Below are 23,105 nucleotides of genomic sequence, written 5' to 3'. Positions count from 1 at the left end.
AAATTATCCTATAATAAAATCCATCTTAGAATTTTCCCAAATCCTTCTTTGAAACTAACCATAACACTTGTAGACATAAATGTTAACCCACTAACACAATAATCAAATAATTATAAACAAATAAGATCGGCAACCACAATATTGTGATTATAAGTAATTCATTGTTTTAGAAAAGACTGTTAATATTAACATAGTCAGTGTACTTCGTGGCTTCATGGTCAGTCCAAAGCCGAAAGAGAGAGAAAAAAAAAAAAAAAAAAAAAAAAAGTCTTGTCTGCACTGCAGTGCGGGTAGTCTGTAAACAATAAAAAGGTATAACCTCAATTGAATAATTTTATTATAGTGTTTAATTCAGTGTAATAAAGAAAGCAGTGTGAATAAAAAGTGATTGGTTTTACAGTTTAATGCTACTTTTAATGATACAGTGCCTGCATCAAATAGCAAACAGATAGAATAATTAAAACAGAATCGAAGCTGAACATATTATAACCTTACAACAGTGTGATTGATTGTAGCAGCGTATAAATTGGTAAAAGTTACGGTATGAATTGTCTTATTCAAAATTTGTATAGAATGCATTGTAGTGAAATAAATAAGTATTGCTTTTATTGTACAAATTATGACTAATTGAATAAGTTTGTTAAGTGAGTACAGTAGGCCTAGACTCTATAAGCAAATACACTAGAAAAATATAACATTGTAACTTACTAGGCTTAAATTATTAGGTTTTAACAAAACATTTAGTGCATCTAATTCATTTTCAGAAAATATGTAGGCTGCAGTATAATATGCAGCCACCATGACAATCGAATCATTAACATTCATGACGGTACTTTGGGATTATACCGACCACACCAGTATGATGAACACAAAAATATAAATTTATAGAAACAAACATGATAGAACGAAAAAACAAACTCTTTAATTACAAAATTACAAGCATTTCCAGGTATTGTGATCGGTATTGTCGCTGTTATCTTATCTTTCTCGAGAATCCCGATTACGGCAGGCAGCGCGGCATCACATGATTATATACGTTTTTTGCACTGTACTTAATTGCCTTTCCATTACAATTCAATTTATATTTCTGATCAGCCCCTCTAGAATTTGATATTTTACTGATAGGTACTATCTCGAGGGATGTTTTTCTTTCGTTGACATTAGCGCGAGGCAGCACCAATGGTGCTGCCGAAGCCCGCGCTGATGGCCGGAGGCACTCGCATTTTGGGTGGCGGAGTGTGATCAAGAATAAAAACAAGTTTTGAGTGTTTTTTTTCAATAAAGAGTTTAGTTTTTGTTTGGTAATGTTTGTTTTTGTTGAATTTTTGTGTTTGGAGAAATGTAGGGGTAAAACACTGAAGTACAACAAAGCGACGCACCAGCTGAACGGGCGGCGAGACTCTGCAATCTACTAACCGCTCGACTTTGACCTCTGTCTGAGGATGGGGAGGGGTTTACGATAAGACAATTCCTGTTTTATATTGACGAAATATTGTTCTACGCTAATCTAGTAATCAGTAGAAGCAAAATGTCAAATAACGATTCATGTCTGGGTGTAGTCGGTATAATCCCAAAGTACCTTCATGAGTAATGAATCCTCGATATGATAATTATGAACTTAACGGCCGAAGTGGCAATATACGAGTATTGTTTTGTTCAGTAGGGCAATAGCAATAGGTTAAAAACGTGAATCTCATTTCCGGTATAGAAAAAAATAAATTTGAAAATAATGCATACAAATTAAATCAAACTTTTAACAGTGTAATAATAAGCAAAACTAATGTAACCACAAATTTGTATGCATACCACATGGTAACTTCCACTCACATAAAAATAGCTTTTCTTGATTTAAAAATAACACATTATACAACGAACTATACTCTCACTCTGAAAATCACGATGCCCAATTAAAAAGGAATACTCTAAATTACTTTCCTAATATTTTAACTGCTCACGCAATCAACAATTGAACACATAAAAAACTCGAAACTAATTAACTGTATTATAGTTAACGCGCCGCACCGCGATTGAATAATAGAATGATGCTATTTTTGTTGAAGTTTCTTACTAATTCTTCAATAACTTGTTGGATCTCAGTTATCATTAATTATAAGTAGTCTATTAATCTAAATATTACATTGCAATGAATTATTTAATTTTTTGTTAATTGAACTATTGTATAGTGAAAATTTTAAATAAATAGGCCTAGTGTATTAGTCTAAATATTACATTGTAGTGAGTTTAGTTTTTGTATATTATGTATAAATAGACCCACACCTGTAGAATTAGTCTGACTCAGTTTACTTACAATTTAATAATGTCAGTTCAGTAACAGCATGATTCTAATACTGAGAATGGATCGGCCGGTAACAGGTCACTGGAACATAATACCACTTGACATCGTTATTTTTATAAAATGTTAAAGACAAATAACAGTATTTCCCATCTCTAGTGGCCATTAATCAAATATCATATACGTGATTTAATTTTTTTAAATTAATTTAGAACAATAATGTCAAACTGAATTACGTTATAGGCTTTTAACCCTCTAACTGCCCTTAGTATTTTCCTTAAACGCCAAGACATTATTTCCCAGTTTTGCAATTTATTTCATTTTGTTCACAATGAACAATAAAATACAAGTAACAATGGTAAATGTTTACATTTGAATGGGGAATTTTTTGTATTCATATATGTCAAAAGGGCGGGTGTGCCTGGAAAATATAGTTCAATATACAAATTTCAAATTCCAAGATACTCTAAAGGTCACAAATTTAGTCAAGTTTCAGAAAATGTATTGTTTTGTATGAGTTTTTGTGTAAATAAATTAGTTGTAGCACAAAACTGAAAGTAGTAGGCTACAAGAAGCATGGTTTTCGGGATCAAAAATACATAAATTTGTATAAGTTTTTATAAAATGTTATAAACAGTACCTATAACGACTTGGATTATAGATATTAATATTCCAGAATATTAAGAATTAAATTATCAATCAGACATCCAAGACGATATAAAATACTTTTTTATTAGTAAGCTCAAAGTGAATATTCAGTACAATTTATTACTAAATTTTTAACTATTAAATATTATCTGGTTTGTCTAAAATAAAAATCATAGTTCTAAATAAAAATAATGGATTTATTTTAATATGGCAAATTAAATAGTTCAATGCTTCAGAATTTCATCAATCTCTATTTTCACAAAAGAATTGACAAACCGTTTAGTGATATTAAAAAGGTCCTTTGGCAAGAAATATAAATGTCAGTCAAATATATCTTAAAACTAAAAATCAGAGCTCTCTTCTAAAATAAAATAATAAAGTTTTTAAATAAAAATCAAATACCACTTGGAAATAACTAAAACAAAAATGTTCACTTCTAACTAAGGTCAAAATTCAAAAATAAAAATAAAACTTCTCTTTCCACTAGTTGTACCTTAACTTTCAAGTCTTTGCAATTCTGATACAACTCTCTCAAACAATTATTAAAGTTCAATTATTTTCCAATTAAAAACTCACAATAAAACAGTTCAAATTAAATCAGCCATTCCATTGTGACGGACGGGGACAAGCAGAGAGATAAATTTCCTTATAGTATCTATAAAAAAAAAGTTATCATGCATTAAAACCTTCTGCAGTTTTTTCAGCATATCTTAAGCATTTTGTAAACTCACTTAAAAAAAAAATACTTTGAAATATAAATGAGTTACAGCATTTTTAAAGCGTGTGACGGACGGGACGTAATTTGGACACTACAGAAACTACACTAACTTTTACTACATTTTTCTGTGAATTGTACAATAATTATTTTTTTTTAAATAATAGTATACGTTTTGTAAAGTTGTTTTTCTGGTAATCATGTGCTTTATATTCCATTTTAAAACTCTGTGTTACAACAAAAAAATTCAAATTTAGCAGTTGACGTGTGACGGGACGGGACGGGACAAAAGGTTACTTGTGTTATAAAAAAAACAAACAGTTACTTAATACACTTTTTTTTATTCATGAACACTTTTACTCAACTATTTAACTTAAATTTACCTTACAACTAGAACCTGTTATAATTGAAATTAAATATTTACAAGGGTTTTTCATCTTTACAGCTCGATTGACTTTTGCAAACTTATAATAAATACTATTTCTCAATTCTTTTACTTCTGGCCCCTCAAAAACTCCTTGTATTTCTGAAACAGACACTATGTATGTTTTAGAAGAGTCTATTTCAAATAGTTGGTCCTTGGTTTTAGTCTTCTGCACTAATCTCATGAACAAGACCTCCACGTTGTTGTTGTCTTCTTCTACGCACCCCTGGGTTATAGCCAAATACTTATGAGCTCTCTTCTGTTTACCTTCACTTACAAGTTCTACTAATATGTACTGTCCAGCTTCTATTTCATCTTTTTTTAAAGGTTTAGGTCTTAAATATGAGTCCTCATCTTCAGAACTATATACATCTAAATATTGGACCTTTTTATTTTCAGTGAGAAAGTCAGAATCTAAGGAATCTTCATCAGAAGTTTTTCATTAATTGACTCATCATGACTGTTCCAAGACTCTGAGAGTTGAAGCTCTGATTTCACAGTATTTCCGGCTACAATACTTCCTGGGTAAAGTGTTGATGCCCGTAAATAATGCATTGATTGGGCTTTAGGAATAGGTCTGACAGCTGCCCATCGAGACTCCAATAACTCTTGACACTCTTCAATATCTTTAACATCAACATACATCACTTTGATTTTTGTTTGCCTCACACTGTTTTTGACAACACTCAAAAAAACTCTTCAGCAGAAGTAACTGTTTGTGCGCCTGGATTTGACTTGTTCCCACACCATCCTTTTCACAGTGCCACCTACACCGTCCACTGCCCCCTTCCCATGTGGAAGTGGCAAAGAAACACCATTCTCCAGTTACTTGGTAGTCCTTGTCCAGAAATGTCAGATTGGATAATGTATAACGATTTTTAAACTGGCCAGCACAGCCGTCTGAGAAAATCGCTACTTCCTCAATTTTGAACTGTTTTTTTTTTTAGATCACTTATTATTTTTTTAAGAAAATACCAAATTGAAAACTTGTCATGTGTAAGGTTATTGCTAATCAAAGCATAACATTGTTTTCCATTGGGAACCCATGCTACACCTGTAAAAATGGTTACAAGAGTGTTACTCCAGTGTGCACTCTGTATTTCGTCTTGTGCAATACAACTGTAGTTTTCAGCAAAGTCTATCTGTAAGACAGCTTCACCTTGTGTTGCATTTTTCTTTTTGTACTCAAAATACTCACTCTGTACGTTTTTTATGTAGCAATGCACTTTGAACTTTCCTAACATATTTTTGTACCATTTCCATTGCTTCTCCAATAGTAGTCTCTACATTATGTTATAACTGGTCGTTTATTTACCTCTCCCCATGCTTCCAAGAAATTTGAGTCTCTAAATCTATATTCAAACTAAACTTAGTCAAGAAATTTGTATCTTTGCATTTGTTGCAAGACTCGGTCATACAGGCTTCACTTGTTATGTTACAACATATGGCGGCCAACAGTTCTTTACCTGTAGGTGGAAAAACCTACAACAGCTTTAGACAATGATTCAGTAAGGAAATTAAAATTTGCATGTAGTTTGCAAACACATACATTATGTGGCATTTCTGAGCTCAAGCGTATATGAATTGGTCCTTAGAGAATAAAATTTACTTTTTTTGATACCAATACCAGGATTTTCCTCAACAAACAAAGCGTACGTTCTTTTACTGTCATAACCATATGTCGAATTTGCAATTTTTCTTTTTCACCTGAAACTTTGCTTTTGACTGTTTTGTAGTCTCTCTTTCCAGGAGCTTGTCTGCTGACTGTATCACTGCTGTAGAAAGCTATAACTTTTTCTTCAGTTTCCTTAGACAAAAACCGTCTTTTTCTCTACATGTTCTTTAATAAAAAAGCGATCACTTTTTGGCAGTGGAAGTTTTCATAAACTAGTTTTCTTACAACAGCAAGTTTTTTTGAAGGACTTTTTTTGGTAAAAAATTTCTTTGCACGAACTACAGCCTTTCCTAGGCTTTGCTGTTTGAAAAAGTTTCCAAGTTCATTATTTTTTATTCACATACATGTTCTAGCTTTTCTTTTTGTTTTAACCTGTATTTTCTTTTTCTTTCAGTTTCCTTGCATCTTTTAAGTTTGAGTTCTTTCTTACCTGCACTTGTAGAACTAATTGTAAACTAACTTTTCCTTTTCCTTAGCTCTCGATATTCGCTTTCTCTCTGCATCTTTCTTCAAACTCTTCTCCCAGGCTTCTTTATTCGTCTTCTTTTTTTCTCTGCTTCGTTGTTTTCGTAGTCTCGCCTTCTCTCTAGATTTTAAAAGCTCATTTGTCTCCATTTCCATAGATATCTGAAATCAACAAAAACTCGTGTAGTTTTTAGAGTAAATAAATATTACAAGAATCACAATGTTTAGTTGACTGCAATATCGCAACAAGATGTCGCAAATATTCCATGACATTTTTTTTTAAAGCCCATGTGCAAGGGCATTATCTGACTCTAAAACCCTTTATTAACAATTAATGTTTAATATTTTGACATTTGGTGTGGGATCTTGTAGTTAATCAGCTCTTTTAGAAATTTTTTTTAATCAGTCAAATTAATCAGCACAATGTTAATTAAATGCTACAAATAATATTTCACTGCATAAACAGTCTCAAAGCCTAATCAGTACTACAACTACAGTTCTAATTAAAACTAGGTGTAGGTATAACTTACAATCTACAAATAGTAGGGTGTCATAATATTTGAAATTGGGAGAAATAAACTATTTTACTTAAAATTAAAAAATAAGATTAGCCTAGATTCATCTCACAATGGCCTAGATAGGCCTAGTAACTTGTACATTCAAAAAAGTAACATTAGTTAATAAATTTAAGTATTAACAACGAATTTAGGGCATGGGGTATAGAGATATTGCTAAAAAGTGTGACGGACGGGACAATTTTCAAAATTCAATAAAAACTAGAAAAACAGAACTAGAAAAATCTAAAAACTTTGAGGTTAGGCCGGGGTGCTTCAGTGAATAGAAGATTTGTTATTGAATCACACATTTTATTTTTAATAACTTGTAAAAATAATCTTACTTACCTTTATTGTGACGGACGGGACACCTCAATCTCTTCTTCAAAACAAGTAAAAATCCATTACTATAAACGATAAAATGAGAATGAAAACTATATTTCTGAAATGTGCAGAAGAGCTGGTTTCCCTCCAAATAGTCAGCAGACTGAAATTGTGTCATATGGTTAGTGATTTTTTTGACTTTATTTCACCAATATCATCACCCTGTAGCAACCACAGAGTAACACCAAGTTTAACCACGGTTAAAAAACATGTTTAATTTTATTTGATAATGAAAAAATGATTAGGTGTTGTTCAAATACTATTTTTATTTATTGTTAACTTAATTTAAATGTTGAAAAAAATTATTTTAGTTTTTACACTTATGTCTCTGTATTTGTGGAATGGCTGAAATACTAATAAATTACTACATTTCCAAAATTCAATCAAAGTTATTAACAAAGTTCACTTTTAATTCACTTTTCTTGCAAGTTTGAACCAAATGTAACTTGTTTTATTCTATTGTGTTTTATTGTTCATCAAGAATCAGTTATGCAGATTGCTCTGAAGTTTATATAAATTTAATTTTTCCTCAAAATCCCTCACGGAAAAAAAATTAGAAACAGCGCGATTGTCATAAACTAATCTCACGATAATTACCAAAAAGAAGGAGCGAAAATTATGAGCTGGCAGTTTTTATAGTTCCCCTTCCACCCCCTTCTGATGGACATCCGCGGCATTCTCTTATTGGTCCAGCCGTATCCAACGTGAGAAACAATAGCCCTCTCAGATCTGACGTAACTGCAGTACACAAGACAAGTTCTCATCAATTCAAGGCAGTGAACCGCCTTCCTAATAATTTAAAGTTACCAGCACTAACTTGCCAAAGGATTACATATTCGTATTTATCCTAACTTCTCAAAATCTAATTAAAATTAAATCCCAATATTTCTTCCCCAAAAATTTCATTTAATTTAAGTTTTAATAACAAAATCAACCAATGTAGCTTTAAAAACGCTACAGTACCCCTAACTATATTTGATATACTTTTATTTTAAATAAACTAGAGAACACTATAACAATAAATAATATGAGAAAACCTAAAGTTAGATGAGACATCAGATACTGCTTGCATAGGCCTATCTATTGTAATCTAGTGTTTAGGCTAAATATTGTAACATAACATAGATATAACCAACTAATAGACATATACGAATTAGGCCTGTTCAAATTGAAAGAATTTTTTATACTTTGGTGTTATCCTGAGGTCACTATTTTTGGAAGAGTTTTCCTTACCAGGAACCTGAAATTACATTATTAGAAAGAACAGACAGTATTTGACTTATTGTCATTATGATGATCGGTTCTTGTTTTCTGCCTCTCAAAAGGAAGCGATGTTGAAGAGAAATTGGTCAATATGCTCTTTTCTACTATCGCTTTATAACTACATATATATGTATTATAAATATAAAAAGTTAACAACCGCTCATGTGGTCTGTGTTTAAATTTAGGTACTATCTCAAAGGATATTTTTTTTGCCAGAAGTGTGGGGTGGTGCTAACATGATCTGGCATCAGAAAAGTATGAAGATCTGGCATGTGATCTGAGGTCATTTTAATAAGTGATTTTTCAATAGAGTATATTAAGTTAAAATGGAAAATTTATTCTCATATGAGTGAAGTTAAAATTTGTTATTGACAGGTTGTCCAGATGGAGGAAGATCTAACAGCGCAGCTGGACTTGCAGCTGAACTCTGACGATGAGTCAGGCCCAGCAGCACATAAAAAACTTCTAGGGGCAGTGACTAAGCTCTACCAGAAGAAAAGGTAATAAGCACAAACATTTAAACCTTGCAGTTAAGACTTTGAGAATGGTATGATATTAAGTCGTATTGTGTAATCAGGCCTTTGTTAATGTAGGCAACTTATGTATTTAAAAGTTTTCCATGCATCTTCCTACATCATGAAATTTCCACCACTACCCTTTGTTGGAGCTGTTCTGACGCAGCTATTTATTGTTTGTACTGTTATTTAGCAAGCGTCTGTATAGTTTAATGTATTCAATAAATCACAAGGGAATACACTTTACTTGGGTTTTGGAAATTATGACTCTACGTCAGCTGTTTGTGTTTTATCTGTAACTCAATACCGATGTTGGCTTGCAAATTCTGTTTGTCAGCCAATATTGCATCATCTAAGCCTCATTTTATAATGGAATAAGTCAAAAAGTTATTGAGCTATGTATATATGTACTAATGTCAAATAAAAATATGGAAACCTCTTATTTTCTTAAAAGAAAATCATGTTTACATCCTGAGCTTTATTTGAAAAATACCATCGTAAAATGTACCGAATAATGTTTGGTAAACTTTTCTCAAAAAGTCCATCACAAAACTTGTGGAGTTTGCTATATCCACGCAGAGTAAATACTGTATTTAACTGTAACAGCATATCCAGTCCCAATTTATTAATTGCACAGTAAACACCATTGTACAATGGGGGGGCTACATGTAGGGCTAACTCTACTGACACGATTGAACATATGCACTCAAACTGGCTATAAGAATATTGAACATCGAATGACAGTGGATATTGTGTTTTATAAGATATAATATTTTTGAAATGATTGACCTGGAGCTAGTTTGATGCGAACTGGTATGAGACCTAGGTTGGCACCGTCAATTAGGCAATGTAATCAAAACATAAATGTAAATTGTTTTTATTTGATAATATTGGAACTATTAATCTTTCAAAATTATGTTATACTTTTACAACAATAATTGTATAAAGCAGTGAAATAAAAATTATTCCTGAAATTTATTATTAATCAGGATTTACAAATTCTAGGAAATGGGAAGGTTTATTTTTATACTATTGTATTTTTCTAAAAATTGTTGTTTGGAATGTAAAAATGTTATATTAATCTTTTATTTTTGGTGCTGAAAATAACATTGCAAACAGTGTTTTTTTTTTTTTTTATATGAGTTTGAATATTTTTTTAAATAAATCTAAGGTACTTTGTATTATTCATTTGTAAAAATGAAATTTTTGTATGTAAATCTATTTGGTTTTAAATAATTATAATTAAGTATGTAAAATACCTTGATATTTTAGAATTTTAATTCATAATTTAATCTCAAAGTACGATACACCTTGTGAAAAGTACACGAACTCATTGTTTTGAATATTTACAACAATAGAAAGTTTTTAAAATCAACAGAAAAATAAGATTGGGACTTATCAAGTACGTTAAAAATTTAAGAAAAAACAAAATGGGGTTCAACTTGAAAAGTTTTGAAAAATGCTTTGGATGTGAATGATTTGCAGTTGGCAAGTTATCTGTGTAGGACTTTTAGTTTTTAGAAGTTTCTACCATTATTAATAAGAAAGCAAGCTATTGTCAAAATCAGTTGTTGCTGTCACGTATTAAAACAGTATTATTGTAACAAATGTTAAAACATTAATCTATACATCAATATAAAATTAATTCGTAAAATTCCAAGCGGATTGTTAAAAGTACAAATTATCTTTTATAAATATTGTGATCACTTTTAATAAGATTATGTGTTGTGCAGAGTGGGTGCAGTATCTCGGAAAGAGCCTAGCCTAGAAGTCTCCGAGTTCCACTTGAGTCGGCAAGGCAAAGGGCGCAATGAGCGCATCAAAGTGGCAGAATTGGCACGATCACTCAATAGCCGGGCATCGTATGCGCAGATCAGCCATAAGCTCAAGACTGCACAGAAGAGAGCCAAGACTTTGCCTAAACCTCTGGAACAGATCCATGCTGACAAAGTACGTTTACCTTTAGTAATATTGTAAAAGGCACTGGTAAGGTTTGGGTCGCTGTGATCATTGATTATTATTCTTATATGTTTTGCTTTTCTTTTAGAAACTGTATATGAATATTTTTATAAATATAATTTCCATTTCATTTTAATAAATATGCATACATATGAAATAAACTATAAATATATAAAATTTAAAAATACATATTTTACCTTGTATTTTATATATGTTTTCTCACATTGATGTTTTGACAATTAAGTACTGCACTGGGTTTTGTACACTTTCTCAAATCCTCTTATTCATATTTTCATCCTAATTGGCTGAAAGCTTGGTTTTATTCATTGGCTTTAATTCTTCCACTTAAAAAAATTTGCTAAGATTGTAACAACAGTGTTGTTCAAAACTATACTGCATGTAGTCAATATGTATCAGCACTTACATAACAGTTTGTCGTTTTTCTCATGAAATTAGCTTATTTTAATAACTAGCAATGTTGCTGAAGAAAATAGAGTGAGTCCTGACAATATAGCAAAACTCACTAGCATTAGACAAAAGTGATAGAGAACATGTCCTGGGTTATGTGCATACATAAAATCACCATGTGCTGTCTAAGCTAATGGTCAGATTTAGTTATTTACTAATTTAATTTCTAGTTTTATGCACAATATACCATACCAACCTGACAACCCTTTGGGATCGGCATTACATTTGTTTGTATGATTGCCCTCTCAGGTCAGCTGGCCACAACGTGTCACAACTGTATTGTGCAGTTGTAAAATTCAATCCTTATACAGTTGTGGTTAGAAAGTGCTGCAATCTCTTGATGAAATAGATAACTAAGTAAACATTGTTCATAATTGTTTTTATCCAAGTGTCAATGTCACTGTAGCTGCTATAGTGTATCATATACGTGTATTAAAATACTAGTGCATTTGGTGGAGACGAAGCTCAAAATATGGAAATGAGTTTATATTCTGTTGATACTAGAGATCTACAAGAGATGTCTAATTGTATTTTTATCCTGAAAATCAAAGTACAGTACTTTTAAAAAAGATCAACCTAAAACTTAAATTACGTATTACTTGGTTTGGTTAAAAGCAAATAATAAATAACCAACTGATAAAGTTTCAATCTTGAAGCTAATAAACTTTATAAATTATTTTAAAATTTCATTTAAATCTTGGTCATTCACAAAGCCAAAGGTCAAATACCGTCATTTAAATTGGAGTAAAAGTGACGTACATGGTTATGCAAGCACCAAGTAATGATACAGAAAACCTGTGGCCACTAAGCGTGGCCCGGTGAGCTGACACTTCATCCAAGCTCTGCATGAGCTCAGGTTACATTAGTGACCTCCCGATCGTAAAAATGTTAAGAGCCGGCAGTAGTAAAATAACCTTGAGTTTAATCCCATAAGAACAATGTTAAAATTTATGCATTTTGACACCCTTATTTTTTATTTTATCTTTATAGAATGTGTCTAATTTTAATACTTATAATTAATACTCAACCAAACGAGTTTTAGTTTTTTCATCAAATATTTGAATATTTAAATGTTGAAGTACAACAAAATTTGTGTTTTTCTGATTAACCCATAAAAATATCAAGAAAAATTAAAAGCTTTAAATCATTTTACTACAGTCAGCTCTTAAGGAAATACTTTGATTAATTTGCTTAAATTAAAGTGCCAAAAATATAGGTACCTCGGACTCCTTTACGTTAAGTACTGACAGTGTACATGTAGACTTCAGTTACTGGGAATTTATTTCCTAATTTTTAACAATTTTATAGGCTATATTATCTGTACTGCTGTTTCAGATTAATCGTGTGGCTGGCTATGAGCATGCCAAGCAGCAGCTGAACCGCTGGGATGCCATTGTATACCAGCAGCGAGTGGCTGAGCAGCTCACATTCCCCCTGCGCTCGGACACTGTTACTGTCCACCAGAGCACTGATATTTCAAAAATGTTTCGGGTCAGCATTGTTTTAAACTTTAAGAACCTAATATTCTAGTTATAGCAAAAGTAACAGTAGCATGGAGTGAAACTTTGCAGAAAATGCAAAAGTAGAGAAAATTGGTGGTAGGGCAAGCCATCAATGCTTGGGAAATATGAATTAAATGGTGTTAGATCATTGGATGAGCATGTTAGGCCCATCACTCAAGACATGGTGAGACTGGTTTTTTTAATTTGTCATTAACATATCAAATGTCAAAATTATCAACAATCTTATGTTTCAGGGAATTTGATCCTCTGATTCTGTTCCTCAGAGTTATAAATTAATATTGTCTAAGGATTAAACAATGTTTGGCTGAGCACTAGTGAAGCTTATCTCTCAAGGGACTGAAAAAATTTAATTTTCATGTCTGTCTGCCTGCACTATTCTTGAAGATAAACTGATCTGTATTTTTAAACTTTTTCATTAAGATTCATTTATATATAAATGACATCAAGCTAGATGATGGTGAATGTCACTTCATGGGATTTAACTGAGCATTAGTGAACATTTTTGCATTGGTATTAATGGTAACCATGATGGTAAAGAGAAAATTGTAGAATGAATAAATTGTAAACAAACTGAGTACAATCTCTAGACACTGTGACTAGACTAGGTACTGTGTTGTGCCTTTTTGGTATCTGACACAGTAAGACATGTAGCCTGTAGGATATCTCAAAAAAATTTCATCTGTAGACTTTAAATTTTGCATGAAACTCGATTTCTACATAGACTAGATTAAATTCCATCCATGGAATTTTGCTGAGCGTCATTGAAGCCTATATGCCGGAGAGATGTAAAATATTTTTTCTGCCTGTCCACTGGACATTTCAAGAATGAAATGAGCTATATACCTGAAATTTTCATGTAACCTTATCAAAGTCTGTTACGCGACACTTGATGTGGCGTATTCCCACCTTTGTATATTAGTTACACAAAAACCGTGATAAATTTCCAAAATCAATCATACTTGAGAAGGGGTTATATATTTCTATAACGCCCCTTTCTCTTTCCAATACTGGTAGTCTCAGAAATAAATATCATTGTAAAGTCGTACACATATAAATATTTGAATATCTATTTTCGCTGTTCTCAACATAGTTTTACTGAATAAATGCTGAAAGAGAAACTCAAATTTGCATTACTCCTTTAGTGTCTACATGATTTCTTTATTAACTAAGAGGAATAGTTGATAAGGAATTTTACAAAATACATAGAACTGGTTTTAAATTGTAATTTTACATAAAATTGCTTATGAAGTGTATTATATGGGCTGTTTGAATGAAGGTGCGCAATTAATAGGATGTAGATAATCTGGTTTACAAACTTTTTAGAATTTAAACAATTCAGTTAAACCTTTTGAGGTTTAATTAATAGGGTATTAACATTTTGGCAAAATAATCTTGTTTGAAGTCAAGTGTCCTATTTAAAGTTTGCTTTAACACTAAGTTTTAAGGTAACCCACCTGAGATAGAAGTAAATGTAATTTAAAAACAGTAAGCAGTGTAGTTAAAAAACCAGTGTTTATATCTTGAGCCAAGTAAAAAGTAGTAATATATAAAATTTAAATAAACTTTATAAAAACTAATATTACTAAGATGTGTAGCATATTCCAGTTGTCCTGTTTTTCTGTAAATGTAGATTTAAGTAAAATGTTACAATTTCAAAATTTAGAATTGATAAACAAACACAACTAATCTGTTTGTGTACCTTTTACAGAAACCAACTGAACTCGAACTAGAATTGTCCAAACTCCTCAAGGAACCAAAACCATTCACCCAGGTAATTAATACTAAATACTATCGATCCTTAGACTTAGATTTTGTTTCGCTAAATTTCTTAACAGTGTCATTGTTTTGTCCATTATTAATTCCTCAGTTTTTATCACTTTCATTGATTTCTGGTAATGATTGTGAATTGCCAAAATCAAGTGACAGCAACAATGTCAAACTAACTGCGTCATTGCCAACAATCAATCACCCAAATCAGATGTACAGATATATTACTTAGACATGAAACAGTCTGCGCATGGAGTGGTGAGGGGTTTGAGGGGTAGTGTGGGCAGGGTGAGGTAAGAAGAGCGGGAACGGTAGATGCAGCCAACATACTATTAGCACTATTGCAGACATCGAGGTGATGCACCTCTAGGCTATCATTGAACTTCGTTAACATAACATTCCGGTGTATTGTTTCTCCATATATTTATAAACGTTGTATAATATTTAGTAAGTTGTTTTACAGTTTTCAAAACTGAAGAACTTTGCGATATCCAATTTAAGCTCTGAGATTTATATTTTTAGCCATGCTAGTACATAATTCACTCGTGGAGCAGACAGAACTGACTGTCTGCGCTTATCGGAAAAGTGGGCTATGCGCGCACTGACATTTGTCCACCACGTAACCAAGGCCCGGTTCAAGTCTAAGTAATCTATCAGTAGATACCAATTGATAACTTTTTTGTTGTATTTCAATCTTAGTTTTTTAAGCAGGAAACTTAATGATATACTCTGCAGTCTAGTATCAATATTTTAATTGTGTTTTTTTTTATTGATTTTTTAAAGTGGATTCAGAAATACGGTATAACTTAAGAAGAATCTCAGTAGTAGACCTTTTTGAAACCACAGTTACGTGGTTCTATTCCTAAATGGTAAACAATGTTCATTGTGTTTGTATTTTACAGTGTGTGACATTTGTTAAGAATAATATTTAATGAAATTAAGGATAATTCTAGTGCATAAAAGCAGAAATCATTTTAACTTAATTAGTAAATTTTGTTCATATAACAAGTTTCTCATACTTTTTATTGTAACAGTTTTATATTTTTCAGTTTTTTATGCAGAGAAGTCAGAGAACTTGAATATATTAATTATTCTATGATTTTCTTAAGCAATTTTTGGGTGTTGTGTATATAGTTTTTCTTGCATTTTTCGCAATTTTGTTTTATACAAAAACTACATTTATGTGATAGAGCTTGATTCTACTTAGTAAAATGAACATTGAATTAAGAAGCATGTTTAATTATGTCTACAAAAATTGTAACTGAATAACATTCAGACATTTTTCTTTTGTTATATGTTACAAAAAAGATAACACTACATTTTGAGAATTTAAATTTATATTCCTCTTCAAATGTCAAAAATCTTTAAAATTTCAAAATTATTTCAGTGTGGTTAAAAACTCACCATCATCTAATTTGACATAAACATAAAGTTAACTTTGTCCATTAAAACTTGGGTGGTCCATGGCACCTAAAGAAGTTGGTAAATGAAATCTTTAAACCTAATGTCATATTTCTTTGTAACATTTAACTATGGCAAATCTTGTTACATATCAAATCATCGATAACAACCTTTAACAATGAATTACGGTTTTAAATTAAATTGATTTATTCTTACTGAATTTCACTTATGACAGCATTATTTAGCTCAAAGCTTTGTACATAGAACAATATTTTTTAAATTTGTATAACACCGTACAAAATATATAAATTCAATAAAGTAAACCGAAATTATGTTGAGTAATTTTAATTCCAATCAAAATTAAATGATTCTGATTATTGGCTTGCCATGCTAGTTAAATTCCTAATTGTTAAATTGATTAACTTAATATTACTTTGTAATAAATTTAATAAAGCTCCTCTCATGTAGTCTAATATGACTTTAAAACTTAATGCTTCTGATAAATTTAACTTACTTTGGACAATATTGTAAATTCCAGGAGGAAGAAACTCAGGATAACAAAGATGAAGCGAAAGAAGAAGATTACCCTATGAGCTTAGCAGAAGTGAGAGAAAAGCGCAAAATGATGGCCAGATTAAGGGCTCAGCAGTCTTACAAACAGGCTAAGGCAATGAGACACAGCAAGATCAAAAGTAAAAAGTAAGTTTATATTTACAATACGACAGTTATAAAATACACTCTTTTGTGCTTAAATGTTAATATTAAGAACTTATTGGTATAATTTTTACACAGGATTCATGCAAACCCAAACTTGAAAAAATGTAACATTTTCAATTCAGAAGTTTAAACGTTTTGTTTAGAGTTTAAAGAGAAGGAGGAACCAGGAAAACATGTTGCTAAGTTTTTTATTATCCCCAGGTTTCATCAGATCCAGCGGAGGGCCAGAGTAAAGCAACAATTGAAGGAATTTGAGGAACTTCAACAGAAGGATCCCGAGGCAGCACTAAAAAAATTGGAGGAACTGGAAAAAACAAGGGCCCAGGAAAGAGTGACATTGCGACATCGTTCCACAGGACAGTGGGCTAAAAACCTTGCTGTTCGTGCCAAGTATGACAAAGATGTGAGTAATCATTCATCCTTAGAGTAGGCTGTTCTGGGGTATTTTGTAATCAGTACATTTTTTCTTGATTTTCCTTCAATCTAGTACAGAGTTGGAGAAATATATGTATCCCACCTTCTCTACATCAAATTAATTTTAATTTACATCTATACATCTTTTTTTAATTTTACTTTCTTTTTTAATTTTATTTTGCTGTTACTCCTCACTTTTTCTTGCTCTTCATTTATTTTAAAGAAATGTTATCAGTTTCTTAACTCTTCATTTCATGAAAAACCTAATATTCACTGTAATTTTCTTTAAATCTTAGTCTAATGGTTTTGTTATTTTCCCATATGAATGTCCATTCAAATTGTTAAATCTCTTTCAGGCTAGGATCGCATTGGCAGAGCAGCTGGCTAAGAGCAGGGAGCTAACTGTAAAGCTGGCAAAGAACAAGGAGAGTGAGTCTGAGAAGGAAGAAGAAGAGGAGGAGGAAGAGGAGCCACCACAACTGCAGCAGATTGAAGAGGATGGCCCTAATAATGAGTGGTTGGTGAAACAGAGCAAGGAAATGGTGGATTTTGTCAGTGGGTACCGCAAATATTGGGAGACCAAGGTGAAAAAACAGGAAAATGAGGCTGGGAGTGATACAGAGGTGAAAGGAAACAACATTCCATGTAGCAATGAGTCGGAGATGGAAAACCCCAGTGAGGGAAACACCGAGTTAAAACAGGACAAAATAAAACCTCTGAGTAATGTTGAAAATAAATCCAGCGAAGGAAACACAGAGTTAGAACAGAACAAAATAAAAGCTCTGAGTAATGTTGAAAATAAATCCAGCGAAGGAAACACAGAGTTAGAACAGGACAAAATAAAACCTCTGAGTAATGTTGAAAATAAATCCAGCGAAGGAAACACTGAGTTAGAAAAGGACAAAATAGAAGCTCTAAGTAATTTTGAAAATAAATCCAGTGAAGGAAACACTGAGTTAGAACAGGACAAAATAAAAGATCTTAGTAATGTTGAAAATAAATCCAGTAAATCTCTTAAGAAAAACGTGCAAATTAAAAATTTGTTTTTCATGAGTGATAGTTCTGTAAATACAAATGCCAAAGCAGTACACAATAAAACGGCTTCTAATTTTAAAGTTAGTTCTGCAAACAAAAATGCCAAACCAGTACATAATAAAACGGCTTCTAATTTTAAAGTTTCTACATCTACGCATAAAAATAAAACGTCTAAAAAAATTAGTGATTCACTAGCTACCAGAAATGGTTTTAAAAATTTTGAAAGTAAAATGGGATCTTGGATTGTGACAAAACACTCGCAAGTAAAAGGCAGAAAAATTAAAAATATAGGAAAAGATAAAGGCAATGAAAAAAGAATAAAAATATCAAGTGGGACTTATGAAATAATGGAAACCAGAAAAAGGCATAATACAGAAGTTGTTCCTGAACATCCAGGTGAAGTAGGTGAAACAAACGGACTTTACATGAATACACAGAAAGCTAAAAAAGTAAAGAGTTTAGATGAGATGTTTGAAGAGGTTGAAGAAAAATTACAAAACAAAGTTCAGGAAAAACTAAATCAGATCAGTAAACAATTAGATAGTAAACTGGAGAACAAGGATAACAATGAGATGGAATTAGAAACAGATGAAATTCCCAGTTTGAAAATGAATAGACAGAATATAACAGCTGATGTTGATGAGGAATTAGCAGAAGAAACTCGAGTTAATAATAAACGGAACAGAGTAGAACGTGATGTTGTGGCAAAGGCAATAGCAACTGCTTCAGCAAAAGTAACCTCTGGAGAAGACATTGATCCTAATAAGTTCCAAGAGGTGACTCCGAGACTGCTTGCATCTGAGTTGCCAGAGATGGTGACTGAAGGTGAAGAAGCGATGGACCAAGAGGATCAAGCTGCCAAAGATCGGCATCTCGTTATTACAGAGGCCTTTGCTGAGAGTGATGTTGTCGAACAGTTCCAGTAAGTCAATATCCTAATTTGCTTATTCTTGATAAGTACATAAAGAAATTCGGAAAGCAATTCTTTACATTACAAGGCTGTTTTTTTTCTATTTATAATCTTAGTGCAATTTCACCTTTCTATAAAAATTAATAACTACAAAATTTTTCAACACTTTTGCAGTGGATTGTGAGGCACCGTTTTGATACAAAAGATGTATGATTCTAGAGATACGTGAGCTTTGCAGCTTCTTCCACACTCTCAATTATTGTTATTTACATTGTTTCTTTAATTCGATTTTTCTAACTTCTGTTCTGCATGATGAAGCAGACTTACAAGTAAGAAGTGTCTGGCTTACTTGAGTCCACTATTAAACCACTTAAAGTATTACAAAAAAATTAAAGAATCTATTCAATTTAGTTATTGAATTATAATGCATAAAAACATAATCTTACAAATAATAATATTCAGTACAGGGTAACAGAAGATGCAAGGAAAGAGCTATTACAATCCAATAGCTTAGTGCTCAAGGTGTGCAGCAGCAATCCACTAGAAATACCTATATATTTATTTAATTTACAGATGCATTATCTACAAATAAATAATAAGATTGATATTCAAAATTAAAGTCACTTGAAACAAATAATTAATTATTCTGAAATTATAAAAGGTTGTTAGGACAACTACATTTTTCTATAATTAAAACTAAATACATTTTATATTAAAATAAATACCACCAAATTATAAGTCAAAAATTAACATTACAATCTCCTAAAGAGAATGAACAAAATAAATCCAAATCACACTCTTCAAAAAAATTTTATTGTATATTAAATTATAAATTATATTCCTTTACTTATTCTTCAATGTTTATTTTTTTTCAAAACGTGTTCAGGTATCATGTCTTAAATCTTGGATAATAGTGAATTTAAACTAAATATAAATGTATTATAAAATTTGAAACAAACAGCTTCTTAAATTCAAAATATAAGTCCACTGTAGTCTACTCACTCAATATAACTCAGACTTCTTTCAATACAACAGACAAAGATTCAGGACATTAGCCACAAACCCTAGAAAAATCAGTGGTCCTAGTTTTTTTTTTTATATATATATATATATATATAATATGGAATCACCTTAGTCTACTTCAGCTCCATGGTTGCATTAGCTTGCCACAAGCTATGTACAGTTTAGAAATCATGTTTCATTGTTGGTAATAGTAGGAGAAGAATTTTTTAGACAACTTCAAGCAGGGCTTCTTCACTACTACCACCTATAACCAGAGTTTATATATTTTATATATATATTCTAATTGACATTTAATTATTTTTTATTAATATTTATATCCTGCTCGGTAAGCCATTTAGTACTAATTTGGCAGACGTATTAAATTTTGTAATTCACATTTGTGTTATTAATGGGTCTAGGGGAAGATTCAAAAGTGCTTTAGAGTGCGTTTAAGATTATCTAAATAAATTGTACTAACCAATGATTTTTTTCTCAAACGGTTTTCAAGATATCGGTTACAGGTAAATCCCATAAAAAGTAAATTAGTAATAATTCAGTCAAAAGAAATATTTTGAATGATCATTATTATTAAACGCTACTAAATGTTCTACCCCCTAACTTGTTTGACACTAACCCCAAACTTGTTCTTGAATAATTAAAAAATATACAACTTAGTTTACTTTAGCCTTTATCTGTTCTATAAGTCTCAGATACCTTTTAGTTTATAATAACCGTTTAGTGTTTTTTTTTTCTTGTTCATTTTTTACTGTACATTTTTTTTAGTGAGGTCAAACATTATTTTTTATTTGTTTACACATTGATTAGAACACAAGTATCAAGTAATTAGAATAAAATAATCCACCTTGTTTCAAGCATTGTTGATTTTGTCACATGTAAAAAACAACCTAAAAAATACAATTACTATTTACTGTAGAAGTATTGATTCAGAGGACTAAAAATACTTATATGTAAATACAGAACACAAGGCAATTAATGTAAGAATCTAAAACATTTTTCAACTTTAATTATTTAACATGAAAAACACAACATACTGTTGTTATATATCACATGTTTTTCAACAGTATTGTCAAGTTGTAATCTACTAAAATTCTTTTAAATTATATTTGAGCAAAGTAAACTCTTATCAGTGGTATTGGTCTCTACAAGAGAACTCTTCTATGTACTGTACATTACACAGAGTTTCCCAATCTGTCAAATTAACTGCAGGAGTAGATGTACAAAACATGTTATAGGAAAATGCCTGAAATAAAAATTAATCTAATCTTTGGTAACTTCATACCTATACAAGTTTTAAAAATTCCTTATTAATTTAATAATTTATGATACTGCCAGGTTCATTTTCCTTGCAAACTGTAGAATGTTAAAATTTGAACTTAGGTATGCAAAATAGTTTTAGCAAAAAAAATTATTTTCTGTGTTGGCCAGTGGGTGTTGCAGTATGCGTGGTTTGCTATGTGTGATGCTACTCCCCATATCCCCTATTACAGGTCACATTAGCAAGAGTGCTTTCCCAAAGATGTGGCACATTCCTCTGTATTGGACCCTGACTTTCAATCCTAATATGTTCAAATTTATAAAATATCCTTATCAGTTAAAGCTGTAGTGCAAACTATTGAAAAAGAGACGACGAGTACTCATCTAAGAATATTTTTATAAAATATTGCTCCATGAGAATTAGGCTGAACAGTAAAATTAACACTTTATAACTTTGCAATGTGTTTTCAGAAAGGAGAAGGAGGACGAGACCAGCAAGTCCGCAGTTGGGGATGTGAACTTGAGTCTGCCAGGCTGGGGAAGCTGGGCCGGTCATAATCTGAAGCCAGTGACGCGACGCAAGCGCAAGAAGTTTGTGATAAAGTTCCCACGGGTAATCCCTCGTAGAGACGCCAACCGTGGCAATGTTATCCCTCAACGAGGATGCTGACAAGCCCATCAAAGAGCACCAGGTCAGTCTTGCCATAGACATCTGCATAGTCTACACTAGAAAATATGTTTAAAAAATATCCTTTGTGTAATTTCATGGTTTTTAATAATAAGATATTTTATAGGTATACATTAATTAGAGGTCTGCAGCTCATATCTTTACCATCTAACAGTGTGTTGCATATCATTTATAAGGATTATCCAGGTCATACCTAAAATACAGATTTGTTACAGGTGTCAGAAGTTGCCGTTTCCATTCACCAGTGTCCAGGAATATGAAGCCAGCATGAGGGCACCCCTGGGTTCCACCTGGGTACCTCAGACGGCCCACAAGAAGTTGACACGGCCTGCTCTGATCACAAAGCTTGGCACTATCATCTCCCCTATGGATGAGGACCAACTAGTTGCTGTAAATAAACAGAAAAATCTTCCTAAAAGAAAACCACAAAATGTAATAAGAAAAAATCATATAACAGAAGTAAAAAAAATAAAAATTAAGTATTTTGTTTAAATTTGTTTTTTATATTCCTCTTTTCCACATAATCCTTTGCTCATGACAGCTGTATCATCTTGGAATTTTATGTTTGCAGTAAACGAATAAAGGAGTAACTTTTCTAAGCAATATGTAATTAAGTCTAGTAATGAAGTAATAAAGTTAACGTCCAAGTGGAAGTCACCTACAGCATAATCTAACTGTGTTTACCATACCAAAAAGCCATCATACAAAGGGGTGATATTTTGACAGTCTCCTGGACGAGCGGAAAATGGAATCAACCAAATTTTTCAAGACCACCCACTGAACAGAGGAATTGGGAGAACCAATTCTACACTGGTATTGTGTTTCTGTTACAATATGTTATATTTATGATGCTTTATCTAATCTCCATGATTATGAATAACGAATGATGATTGACTGTTATAAAAGGAAGATCACATATGTTTCCTAACATATTTAAGATAAGTGACAAACATTGGAAGAAACCCTTATTTCTACATTCAATCATATGTTGATATTTTAAGACAGATTAC

General features: G+C 31.7%; 1 protein-coding gene across 3 annotated transcripts; it reads left to right on the top strand.

The window, feature by feature from the left end:
* Positions 1–267: 267 nt before the first annotated feature.
* LOC124375063 (U3 small nucleolar RNA-associated protein 14 homolog A-like) lies at positions 268–22,092 on the top strand. Of its 3 annotated transcripts, none has more exons than XM_046833188.1 (9): positions 268–312; positions 8,797–8,921; positions 10,670–10,886; positions 12,699–12,854; positions 14,595–14,657; positions 16,593–16,753; positions 16,973–17,174; positions 17,542–19,142; positions 21,879–22,092. In XM_046833188.1, the coding sequence occupies exons 2-9, from the start codon at positions 8,806–8,808 to the stop codon at positions 22,075–22,077; spliced, it is 2,715 nt and encodes a 904-aa protein (XP_046689144.1). In that variant the 5' UTR covers positions 268–312; positions 8,797–8,805; the 3' UTR covers positions 22,078–22,092. The 3 variants fall into 3 exon arrangements, with proteins under 3 accessions (XP_046689144.1, XP_046689145.1, XP_046689143.1); XM_046833189.1 differs by having other exon boundaries at positions 274–529; XM_046833187.1 differs by having other exon boundaries at positions 274–541.
* The last annotated feature ends 1,013 nt before the right edge of the window (positions 22,093–23,105 follow it).

The sequence above is a fragment of the Homalodisca vitripennis genome, unplaced genomic scaffold (genome assembly GCF_021130785.1).
Source record: "Homalodisca vitripennis isolate AUS2020 unplaced genomic scaffold, UT_GWSS_2.1 ScUCBcl_12853;HRSCAF=22789, whole genome shotgun sequence".
NCBI lineage: Eukaryota > Metazoa > Arthropoda > Insecta > Hemiptera > Cicadellidae > Homalodisca > Homalodisca vitripennis.
Note: the sequence above shows the minus strand (reverse complement) of the source record. Positions and strands in the feature narration are given on the sequence as shown.